Below are 12,766 nucleotides of genomic sequence, written 5' to 3'. Positions count from 1 at the left end.
TATGTGTTAGTTAAAAAGTGTTGAAAAGGGCTAGGAGTGCAGTGTAGATTACAGAGTAGATTTTCTTTCGTATGTAAATAGGAACAAGAAGTTGAGTACTACCCTCTAGAAGTGGGGGCCCTTAGGTCTCTAAAGCACTTGTTCAAGCTGTTACACATTAAATTTAAAAGAATGTTCTTGAGTAAAGGTAAATAGCTTGTTGAAGGGATTGCCTGTAATAATGTTCCGTATTTATTCATGGATTATTGGAAGTTCACAAAATGAATCAAAGGAAAATGCTTTTCTAGAACTTCTTAGGTGTTGAATACCAGTTCAGTAAGACCAAAGACTGTTATTATTCCATTATCATTCAAGGTGAGATTTTCTTTCTTTTACTGTATTTTGGTTCCCTGGTATTTACAATACATGTGGTTTAGACTCTGTCAGTTCCACATTGAGGATAATTACAAATGAGGGGAAAGGGCAGCTACAGGCTGCATACCAGTGGTGGTACTTAATGAGCCCTGTTGTTGACGTGAAAGTACACTTGTGCCTGTGAATTTTGTCAAAAGTTTGAAAACCATGAATCTAAGCCTATACCGATTTGCTTCACAGGTGTTAATAACAAATTAACATATTTGTTAAACTAGTTAGATAATTTTATAGAGTCATTTTGCTACTCAATAGCCTCAATAAATATTTCTCCTCTTTATCTTGCTACTTTAAAGCAGCTACATCAAATTAAATCTGGCTTAGTGAGACTTTTGAAACTATTAACCAATGATAAACTTGGCAAGAACTGCATTTTTTTAAAAATATTTATTTATGCATACAAGAGCTGGGGTACAGGCCAGAGATTTGTGGGGGGGGGGTGAGATGATTCACCAGAGACAGAGTGGGGAAAAGAACAGGCAGACTAACTGATATACACTGGGAGCAGGGGCTAGACAAGAGAGGTCTGCCGCACCATGTGGGTTTCTCTCTAGTGGGCCAGGGATTGAACTCGTGCTGCAGAGGCTGCGTATTGAGTCATAGTGTGGTGCTTAACCCCTTGTGCCACCAGGGAGGCCCAAGAATTGCATTTTTATAGTAAACAAAACAAAATAATATAGTTCCCTTTTTAAAGTTAGGAAAAACTATTTTGACATGGAAACTGCCTGAACTACTTGCTTAAACATTAAATCTGAAAGGACATCTTATGGCACATTTTTAGGGTTTGAATTTTCATTTGAGATTGTATGTGAATGTATTTTTCTGTCTTGTTTCTATTTTTGTAGCAACCACTTATAAATACTTGCTTTGAGATTTTTTTTCATTAGCCATATACTGAATGTTTTCTATGTCTTAAGTCACAATGTTGGTGGTACAAATTTCTTTCCTGACTCTTCAGGAACTCTAATGAGTAGGCAGATGTAAAAATAACTTGTTATGATAAATTACTGTAGATTTAGGTACTGAGTGCTATGGGAAAACAATGAAAAGAAAAACTAAACTAGGAAGTCCACAGAAGCTTCACAGAAGATGACCAAGGTAGCCTGGTATTGAGAGAATTGGGGGTCTCCCTGGTGGCGCGGTGGGTTGAGCGTCGCGCTGTGTAGCTGTCCACAGCCTCTGCAGCACCGGTTCGATCCTGCCTTGCCAGCTAGGGTCCCACATGTCGTAGCAGACCTCTCCTGTCATGCCCACTGCTCCCCTCAGCAGTGTATTTCTGTCATCTGCCTGTTCTGCTCCCTGCTCTGTCTCTGGTGGATCCTCTCACCCTCCTGTGCCTCTGGCCTGTATCCCAGCTCTTGTATAAAAATAAATAAATCTTAAAAAAAAAAAGATAATTGGGAGCATGACAGAGCAGGTAGAACAGCTGGTATATGGAGATGTACACTTTGAATTGTCAGATATGGTAGTAGAAGAGAATAATTTTGAAAGAGTTTGTTGGAGCTATAGTGTGTGTATAATCTGGAGAAATTGAAACTTAATTTTTTATACAGAGGATTTTTAATATGGAAGTTATATATTTGAGAAGGTCATTATAAGCAATGTGAAGAATCTATTTGAGGGAACAGATCAATTGTAAAATCATAATGGATAATTATCTTTTATGTGAAGGACTTTGGATATCTGCTAGGAAGATCTGTCCACTCATGTTTCTTGACATCAGGTCAAGTAATCAACCACTTTTTCAGTATTTCCTTAGAGTAACTAGATTTTTTTGGATGACAGTTTTAACTGAGCGCTGTATTTTTCCTTTAGTACTTACTCGTGAATTTGATTCTCTTTTGGTAATAAATTTCAGTGGTTAATTTTTGAATAATAAATCTCATGCTTCCCCTTCTTTTATTTTAGTATTATGAACATTATATTTATATTTTCTTCATATTTATATTTCCTTCATATTTGTCTTTCCTTAATATTGAGTCCATTAACATTCATTAGCACAGTTGTTTTTGGATGTAAAAATTTGACTTCCTTTAATCCGATGAAATATTTCTGTAAACTTAACAGAGGTAATAGAAAAGTAAAAATTCTGCGGCATATGTAAAGGGATTGTACATTTGGTGACCCTGGTGGAGGACTTCTTAGTGTACAGTGTAGAACCTAATATGTAACAACATACCAATGAAATTATTCACTGAGCATTTGAAATACTAAGTTATTCTATAGTCAAATAATATGAGTGGGTTATTTTAATATTTAATTATTTTAATAGATAATAGTTTTTATTTTTTATATTTGTCCATGATTTTCCAAAGTATTTATATTTTGATTATTTTTTAATTTGTAAGAGCCATACTTGGTCTTGGTTACTGTAATGTTTTCTTTAACTGATACTTTGGTATTATTTTTTCATTGCCTTATAGGCAATTGCATTGCCTCCCATTGCAAAGTGGCCTTATCAGAATGGCTTCACCTTAAACACTTGGTTTCGAATGGATCCATTAAATAACATTAATGTTGATAAGGATAAACCTTATCTTTATTGGTAAGTAAAATATTTAATTTTGTATGAAAATTGTCTTTAGTATTTTACTTTTGTTAATGTAACATAGTGTCAAGGCAACATATAAATAGAAATGTATACCTTGAAACTATAAGGGCAGAATAAAGTCAAATACAAGTCTATTTTTTGCTCTTGTTTCTATGTAAACCTGCCTCATTGTTTTAATTTTTTCTTCAATTACAGTTTAAAAGTTTAGCATTCCAGACCTTCTCTGCAAAGTCTGCTTCAATAGAGATCAGTTGTGAGGTTCTTAGTGGAGATGGTGATCCCTGGGCAAAGAGAAAAGAGCCAAATTCCTACCAGATTTCATTCAGTTTGAATTTTTACTTACTTTGTTCTATATTACACAATATTCTTCAAAAATATTAATGCCATATAGGAAATATTAATCAGATAAGTTATTTGGTAGATAACTGATAGATGGGTTGAACAACATAATAATGGGTTCATCAGTAAGGACTGAGAACTTGGTAATTTCAGTTTAGCAATAATGAACAGAAATAGGAATATCAAACTTTCATTGGCTGCCTTACTGTATAAAGTTCACATTAGAATGACAGGTTTGAACTGTGCAGTTCTACTTATAGGTGAATTTTCTTAGAAATTGCAATAAGCTTATAGTATGAAGCAAAATGCTATATGTGAATTTTCCCTTTTTTAAGAAACATCGTCTGTATTGTTATTGTGAAAACAAAGCATATAGTACATATGTCATGCAAAATATGTGTTATGTAACTGTTTATGTTATAGTTAAGGCTTCTGGTCAGCACTAAGCTATTAATAGTTCAGTTTTTTTGGGGGACGTCAAATGTTGTGCACATATTTTCAACTGCATGGAAGTCAGCATCCCTAATCCTCAAGTTTTCCAAGGGTCTGTTGTACTAGGCATTGCAAGTATTTGCATGTAGTAACTCATTTAATACCTGCCACGTTCTGAAATAAGACTGCCCAAGTTTAAGTCCTCTATTCTCTACTTACTATTTATCCTATGTTTTGGTATCTTCAACTTTAATATTAAGGTAATACTATATATCACATATGAGATATTTAATCAGAAAATACTTAAAGTGCTTTTTGTACAGTGATTGGAATATAAGTTCAGGAAAACGTGAGTTACTAATAGCTTGTATGCTATGTTACACAGGAATATATATGGATAATAATGAAAGGAAATTTTACCCAAAGATTCAAACTTCCAAATATCAATATTTCAGAATGTTAGTTTTGGAGATCATACATTTAGCTTTTGCAGTTTTTAAAATTACTGTGACTGAATTCACATTTAGGAGGAGGAGTGCTCCTCTAGACAAAAATTGCTATATTTTATAGTGACTTTTTTTTTTTTACTTTTTTAGCTAAAAATATACAGCTTTGCTTGTTTAAGTACATTATTTACTGAACTTGGTTTTGATTTTTTTTTAAGTTGGTAAGTTATTTTCAAAGACAATTAGGATATAACTTGCTTTTGAAAATATGAACACTATAAGTTCTCTATTTGCTAATTCCAGATAGTTCTTAAGTGAAATTCACTAGGGTTGGCTTTTATTTGCCATTCATTTGTTTTGTGTATTTGTGTTATTTTAAATTGAAGCATTAGAAGACTCTATAATATTCTATTTTCCCGATTTAAATTGCTTACATTTTATTCTAAACCTTTAGGTTTTAGTCTTTACTGGATATATGTAATACCCTTTCTACTCCAAAGGAACACATTTTATTTTTATGATCATGTTTCATAATACCATGTAATAATGAGCTTTAGATATATAGTTCTTTCTATCAGAGGATATTATACTAAAGTCAGCTTTCTTTACAGTTTTCGTACTAGCAAAGGAGTTGGTTATTCTGCTCATTTTGTTGGCAACTGTCTAATAGTTACATCACTGAAATCCAAAGGAAAAGGTTTTCAGCACTGTGTGAAATATGATTTTCAACCACGCAAGGTATGTATAAATAAATATTGCTATGGAGAACAACATAATTTACCATTCCCACTGTCTTAAGACACCTATATTCACTCTTACTGTTTTTCTATGACTTAATGCTTTTTTCTTCCTGTCTGCTTTTTCTTTCTACTTTGGTTTTGTATGAAATGAGGCTCTTGACTTCAGTTTCTCTCATTCTCTTATAAATACTTACTAAAGTATTTGCTGTGAACCTGACATTCTTCTAGGCATTGAAGATGTCAATACAGTGACAAAAGAGGCAATATCTTTACTGTTGTGTAGCTTATATTTTGTTCAGGAATTTTTATTCAGTTTCATAATCAATATCAACTCTTGTTCTCATTTCCAGAGCTCTGTTCTCATCTACCCATGAGATACTATCGCTTGATTGATTTCTGGCACCTCAACAGAATAAGAAATGTTGAGTTTACTATCTCCAATCCCATATACACTAATTTTTTAAAACCTTTTTTTTAATTAAAAGGTCGCCTATCTTCATAGTAGTTGGAAACTAGTCAGCTTTTCTTCATCATCTATTTGATATTTATATCAGTTCAACTTTCAACTTCTGTACTTCTATTTCGTAGACTTTCTATCTCCTGGACATTATGTGTGTGTGTATATATATTCTTTAAAAAAAAATTTGCTGCTTAAATTCTTCGAATTGCTCACTCTTTATCTTGGATACTTGAATAGGTATATATTTTACATGCTAAGAATTTACTTATAATTAACTCTTTTTATGAGTCAAATCTCCAGATTTGTATGTAACAACTTTTCATTTGTGTTTTTTCTCTTATCATTGTGCTGCTTTCTTAGGAGAAATTTACCCCCCCACTTTTTAATTGGTTAAACTTTTTTTATTTTCTTACATTGTTGTTCATTTTTATAGAGTATTTGATTTCTCCTTTCAGCTGTAGTCCCTGTTAATCTTCCACCACCACATCACCTATCATCATAGTCCTTTGTGCTTGTCTCTCACCTGTTTTGCCCTGCTCCCTCCCTTCCCCTTGCTGTATGTTTCGGATCTATAGTTTGTCTGCAAGTTTTGTGGGTTTTTTCTGACCTTTTATTTGGTTTCCCTGTGTTTTTTCTATAAGTTAAACCATTTGATATTTTTCTTTTTTTTCCTTTGACTTATTTCACTGAGCATAATTCCTTCTAGCTCCATCCATGTTTTGATTCCTGAGTAGTATTCCATTGTGTATCTTCTTGGTCCATTCATCTACTTTGGGGCATTTAGGTTGTTTCCATATCCTAGCTGTTGTAAATAGTGCTACAATAAACATGGAGTGCAGGTTTCCTTTCCAGTTAATGTTTTTTGTGTCCTTTGGGTAGATTCCTAGGAGTGGAATCACTGGGTCATATGATAAATCCATTTTTAGTAATTTGAGGAACCTGTACACAGCTTTTCATAGTGTTTGGACCAGTTTGCATTCCTACCAACAGTGTAAGAGTGTTCCTTTTTTCCTAAAGTATAGAACTAGTCATTTCACTTTTTGCTCAGAATTCTTCAGTGGTACAACACTATGCACAAAAACAAAGCTTGATTACTAAAGGTGTCCTACAGATCTCTTTACAGTCTGGTCTCTGCTGTTTTACTAAACCTAGACACTGATAAAAGTTTTATCAAGCCTCTGTGCTTAGCTAAGTATCAAGCCATAGTAAGATTACTCCATTTGTAATGTTCTTACCCCCTTGTTCATGGAATGATTCCTATTCATTCTTCAAGCTTAGTCTTAAGTTTAATTTTACTCTTTCAGTGAATTCTTTTCTGTTATTCTTTCTCATCATTTGTCTTACCTTTCCTCTCTATCCTCAGTTAGTTATTACTTCTATGTCTATATTTTAGTGGTTTTCCATTTTCCACTTTTCTGTATTAGATGAGAAAACAAGTATAAATCTGATATTATTTGAAACTGTTTTGGTGTAGAGAATCCTTTTGTATTTATAGACATTTATGCCTAGTCTTTTTTAAAATTTAAAATTTCTAAAAATTTTACTCCAAAATATAAATTAGGATTTTTATCTTCTATGATACCTTCATGGCATTCTGGGTGAGAAATTTCAAACTCAATGAAGGTAATATAGATAAATTTTAAATCTTACATATGGAAACTTCTATAAAATTTTCCTTAAAATTATTTGAAGTTCATTTCTTTTGGTTTCTTGATAATTTGGTAACATTTAGAAATATGAGTTAATAAATGATTAACTGTAAGCCTTTTCTCCTGATTTTAATTAGAGCTTTTATTTTGCTTTTATCCATTAAAAATTGCTTATAATAAATTAGAATTAAGGATTACTTATAATGAAACAACTTTGAAAAAGACAAGTGTTTTAGGAGTTAAATGATTTGACCTGACCTTATTTTTTAATTGAGGAACTTTGTTTTTTGTGTCATTCTGTTTCATGAGTTATGCGGTATTATTCTCTAAATCAAAATGAATGAAATTAAATTTTGTACATAGTATTTCAGTATATTGAAATTTTTAGGATTTTCGTGGTTGAGAATTATTATACCTTTATATTTCTCAAAATGTCTATGAAATGATTGAATAATGCTTATAAGTAATCAGGGAAAAAGTTTGTATTATATATATATATATTTTTTTTTTTAGAAGATAGTCTATTTCCCCTCCCCCTTAAATCATTTGTATTTTTCTTTATTTTAGAAAAAATACTTCCATATTTTCTGCTTTAGATTTTCAACTCTGGATAGACTAAGGGTGGATCCACAAATTGTTGCATAACTATTAACCATGTCATATTGAAATTGATGTTTAAAATACTTCTTGTTGACACTAGCAGCAATTAAAGGAAAAACTATTATAAGCCCATTCCTCAAATCTTAATGAATTTTTACGTGATATTAAATTAAAGCTATATAATTAGTACTGAATTTAATAAATCCAAACAGTGGAATTGAAGCCATCTAAATAGGATGCTATTCCTTTTATGAATCTTTTCTGATCATGCAATCCAAAGGAAAACTCAAGGTTACTCTTTTTCAGTTTGTAGTGTTCTTGTTTCCCCAGAGTAATTAATCATCATTATTTATAACTCTATTTTCATTTACTTACATAATTATGTCCTTTCACTATACCATAAATTCTAGGAGAACTGGACCTTTGTTCTATTTGTCAATCCTGGGTATTTACAGTGCCTGGCACAGGGTAAATGTTATTAAATGAAGGGACGCAAATATAATTGTAGTTCTTCAATAAGTGGATATTGTTACAGTGGAAACAATATCTGTCCAAGATTCAAGGGGTTTAAACTTTGACTGTATCACATATTGATTCTTTATAAATCTCTTTTTTTTTGCAAAATAAGAAAGGAAACTTGAGGAAATGCTAGTGAATTACCATTAATATCCCTTCAAGCACTTTTTGGTGGTGTGTTACTAACATTTTGATTGCTTTTTAGATAATAATTACTAAATATTGACATATTTTTTATTTAAGTGGTATATGATAAGCATTGTCCATATTTACAATCGATGGAGGAACAGCGAAATTCGGTGTTATGTTAATGGACAGCTGGTATCCTATGGTGATATGGCTTGGCATGTTAACACAAATGATGTAAGTTTTTTTAAAAAAAAAACTCTGCTTTAATGTATTTGGGCATATGATCTATCACTGTTTATTACATGAGTGATAAAATAGGTGGAAATAATGTTTTTATAAGTTTCTTTAGGATGACTGAATTGTCTTAAATTTAGTGTAATAAAAACTGTTAAAAGACTTGATTAGTACTACAAAAAAGAAAATTACTAGGCCAAATTATTAAGTATTCATTCAAAAGTATTAGTGCATTATTCTATTCTTTCCTTAATCTTTTTTTTAAAGATTTATTTATTTATGCATACAGGAACTGGGGTACAGGCCAGAGGTGTGGGGGGTGAGAGAATTCACCAGAGACAGAGTAGGGAGCAGAACAGGCAGACTGAATGAAATACACTGCTGAGAGGAGCAGCGTGTGAGTCAGGAGAGGTCTGCTACACCATGTGGGTTGCTCCCTGGCTGGGGATCAAAGTCGTGCTGCAGTGGCTACGGATTGATTCATAGGTTGCATCTTAACCCCTTGCACCACCAGTGAGGCCCTCTTTCCTTAACCTTAAATAGAATGAATAGACCTTAAATAGAATGAATACATATAACATGTGACTATTCTTATTTTTTAGAGGAATGGTGATAACTTCTCTAGAGGAAAATCAAGTGGGGAACAGGTTTAGAAGTGTAAATTTAGGGAAGAGAGAAATCAAATATTTCAGAGATGTTAGTGAGAAGAGTTGAGGGAGCAAGTTATGTGGTTATTTCGGGGTCACGTCCAAGTCAGTGCTAACAGTGAGTGCACTGACTGAAGTAGAACTGTAAAGTTCATTGAACTACGAAGCAGCCATTTTGTTTGGAGCAGAGGATTGAAGGGACAGATGTTAACAGATGAGGTTAGATGGATAACAGAGGGTCAAATCTTGTGGGGCCTCATGTGAAAACATGGCTAAGATGTTCCCATTTTACCCTGCATATAAGTTTTTAGAAGGTTTTGAGCAGGCTTGCGATATGATGTTGTATCATGTTTTTAAAACGTCAATCAGGCTGCAGTATTTAACATATTCTGAAGGTAAAATAATAACAGTAGAAGCAGGTGGATCATTTAAATGACTTATGCCATTGTAACAGTTTCAACAAAGATGTTAGCAGTGAAGGAGTTAGTACAGTTGGATTCTGGATAAAGGATAACTGGAGTTAAAACCTCAAGATTTGTAATTTCTTTGTTTTGATTTTTCTAGTCTAGTCTGTTAGAGACAACTGTCCTAGAACTCATAATGAAGCCATTGTCAATAATATTTATGAGAGTGATTTTGTCAGAATTATAACAGATGGAATTTTGCTTCGTAGGTAACCTCCAGAGGGGACAGTCTTTTATTATAGAGTAGAAGAAATACCCGTGGGCTTCTTGACTGTTTTAATTCTATAGCTACATTAAAAAAAAAAAAAAGTGAGAAAAGACTTGGATTTTTTTAAAATTATTTGCAATAGAGTTCCAAGAAATAGAGAGAGTAGGACAGTACATCTACACATATACATTATTGCAGCCAAATATTAAGTTCTTATACTTTAATTAAGGGTTGGATATTCAATGAGGTGTTTGTGATTTGTACCTCATTTGCAGTTTTTTTTTTTTGTTGTTATTGTGAGGGACCAACGGAATTCCAAACATATATTGCTTTTCATTCATCTTGCTTTTCAATACTAATTTGTAAGACTGGATGAGGGAAACTGATCAATATCTGCTTTCTCTGGTCATGATGATGGGCAGGGCTAAGTATTACATAATAGGGAGCAGAGGCAGGATGGATCTTATTATGAGTGGCACTTAGGTACTGAACTACCCAGAAGAAGAGTGCTGTTTTGGATTGAAGACTGTGGTGACTGTTGTTTATTTGGTTTTGCATAATACCTGCTCAAAAGAGAAGGAAGTAATTTTCTTTGTGAACTTGAATCTATGTGGAGAAATAGAGGAATATAACCATAGTAGAAAAACCAAGTAGCATTGTAAAAAATTAGGCTCTTTGTAGTTTTTTGGAATAGCTAAAATTTGAATAGTCATTCTCTTGATTCAGATGAATCTCATTCTCTCTTCATACATATATGTATATATGTATATATTTAAAACTATATGTAGAGTTTTAAAAGTTTTAAAATAGAGTGTGTAAATAATTATAAGCCCTTTTGCTTTCAACTATAAAATTTGGAAAGTGGTCAAGTGAATATTGAATGGATGGTTATTATTTGCTTACCCATAAATATAAAATATTTAACCGATTACATTTTCTTAAAAATTTTTAACTGCATTTTATTATATAAATATTGCATAAAGCCATAATTGATACTTTCTTCAGTTCTTATAAGGTATGCATGACAAGTGAAGGCACTTATCCTGAAGTATTTTGTCATTACAAAATAATTTTGATTTTATTTTTTCAAAAATAGAGCTATGACAAGTGCTTTCTTGGATCTTCAGAAACTGCCGATGCAAATAGGGTTTTTTGTGGTCAACTTGGTGCCGTGTATGTATTTAGTGAAGCACTCAACCCTGCGCAGATATTTGCAATTCATCAGCTAGGACCTGGATATAAGGTAGTAATGACTGTCTTATTATAAATTCTATGGAATGTTTCATATGTGAAAAGTGATATGATAGTTTGTTTTACAAAGTGGTTTAAAAATCATCTCTATTTTCTTGGAACTTAGTGTTATTTTATGTTTTATAGGTTTTTTTTTTTCTTTCTTTAAACATTTCCCTATCATGAACTTTTAAATTATTTTAGAGTGTTTTCTGATGTTGGAGGCATGGTTTTGTTAACATAAGTCTCAAATAATAAATTTTATGTCCATATGACTTAATGTGGTATTAGGAATCTCAAAATTTGAACTCTATAAATAATGAAAAAAAATGAAATGACTTACTGTTCAAATTAGAGATTGGGGAGAATAAAGAATTAGAAGGAAATGGGTATAAATGTAACCATGGCTGAAATTACTAATTTTTAACTTAATGTCACATTAGCTTATTCATTATACTATGTGAAGAAGTATCTTAATTTTGAAAAAACATTTTTTAAAGATAATTTATCATATTCTTCCTGTTTTTTAACTTTAAAAACAAAGAATTATTTAGGCAACATACTGCGTTCAAATATATGAATTAGTTTTTGATGCCCAATACACTTGGTTAGGGAAATATTTAAGAGCTTTATTTAAATCACATTGGCAATTATGACATTGCAAACTGGAGCTTAAAGAGACTTTGATGGTATAAGTCAAAGTATTTATAATTCTGAAGAAGTATATCTTGTATAAAAGTGCTGAATTTAAAAAATCTCAGTGTTTAATCAGTATGAGAATTGTGTTGTGGGGGAGGACTAAACATTAAAAATATTCTTTCTTTTGTCTTTGTAATTTTGCATAAATATTTCATTCTTTTTATGTTCTACTTTGGATATATAAGTTACAGTTTGAATTTACACTTATTAAAATATGTTTCTGCTTCCAGTGATTTCAATAATCATAATAATAATGCCATAAGTGCATTGTTTTTATATCAAGGAGACAACACGCGCTACCATCTTTCATCCATATCATTTCATTTGTTTACTATCCCTATAAATGAATTTGTGCCGGTACATTCACTTTTCTTTATGGGTCCTTTTGTTGGGTTTGAGTATTAATTCTACCATATGTTGGCTTTATGAAAATGTTTCTGCAGTTCATATATTTTGATTAATATGTAATCTGCCTTCTTTTCCTACTTCTTTACCTAGATCCATTAAATATTTGAAGTGGTTTTCCTTAAACACACGCAGAATTTTATTAAGGAGAGTTGCAAAACAATAAAATAAAAAAAAATACAAATATACAAACCATAAGCCTAACCGGAGTGCCATAGTGAAATTTCAGAATTAATTGTAACTTCCTGGCAACAAAAAGGAAGAAAATGCTAAATATAAGCAATTACATAATTTTCTCATTTAGAAAGGAGCAAACATTGTCCTGAGCCATTTGCAATCTTAGTAATTTCTCATGTGACTTTTACCACATTCTTTTATAAAAGCAATGAAAATGAGTAGTAATCGTGTCACTTTAATCTATATGAATGCACTCATGTAATACAGAATGTATTCGTATCACCCAAATATACATAATAGAGTAACTATATCAACTTAGAACTTTTAAAAGAAAATACCTCTACATTTTCGATATTGCATGAATAAGTTTTTTTTTTTTTTTTAACATTTTAATGTTTAGTCAGTGGGCAAAGGCCATCGGGCCTTTTG

At 31.9% G+C, this 12,766-nt stretch overlaps 1 protein-coding gene across 3 annotated transcripts in view; it reads left to right on the top strand.

Annotated features, from left to right (window-relative positions):
• Window positions 1-12,766, top strand: part of NBEA (neurobeachin) — a gene marked incomplete at both ends in the record, with an annotated part of 593,662 nt that overhangs the window by 90,955 nt on the left and 489,941 nt on the right. For all 3 annotated transcript variants that reach the window (XM_084235096.1, XM_084235095.1, XM_084235094.1), the window contains 4 exons: window positions 2,835-2,956; window positions 4,791-4,917; window positions 8,388-8,507; window positions 10,923-11,069. In XM_084235096.1, coding sequence (XP_084091222.1) covers window positions 2,835-2,956; window positions 4,791-4,917; window positions 8,388-8,507; window positions 10,923-11,069 — 516 coding nt within the window. The remainder of the gene's footprint in view (window positions 1-2,834; window positions 2,957-4,790; window positions 4,918-8,387; window positions 8,508-10,922; window positions 11,070-12,766) is intronic.

This window comes from Talpa europaea, assembly GCF_964194135.1.
Source record: "Talpa europaea genome assembly, chromosome: 6".
Classification (NCBI taxonomy): Eukaryota; Metazoa; Chordata; class Mammalia; order Eulipotyphla; family Talpidae; genus Talpa; species Talpa europaea.
This window is presented reverse-complemented; position numbering and strand designations above follow the sequence as displayed.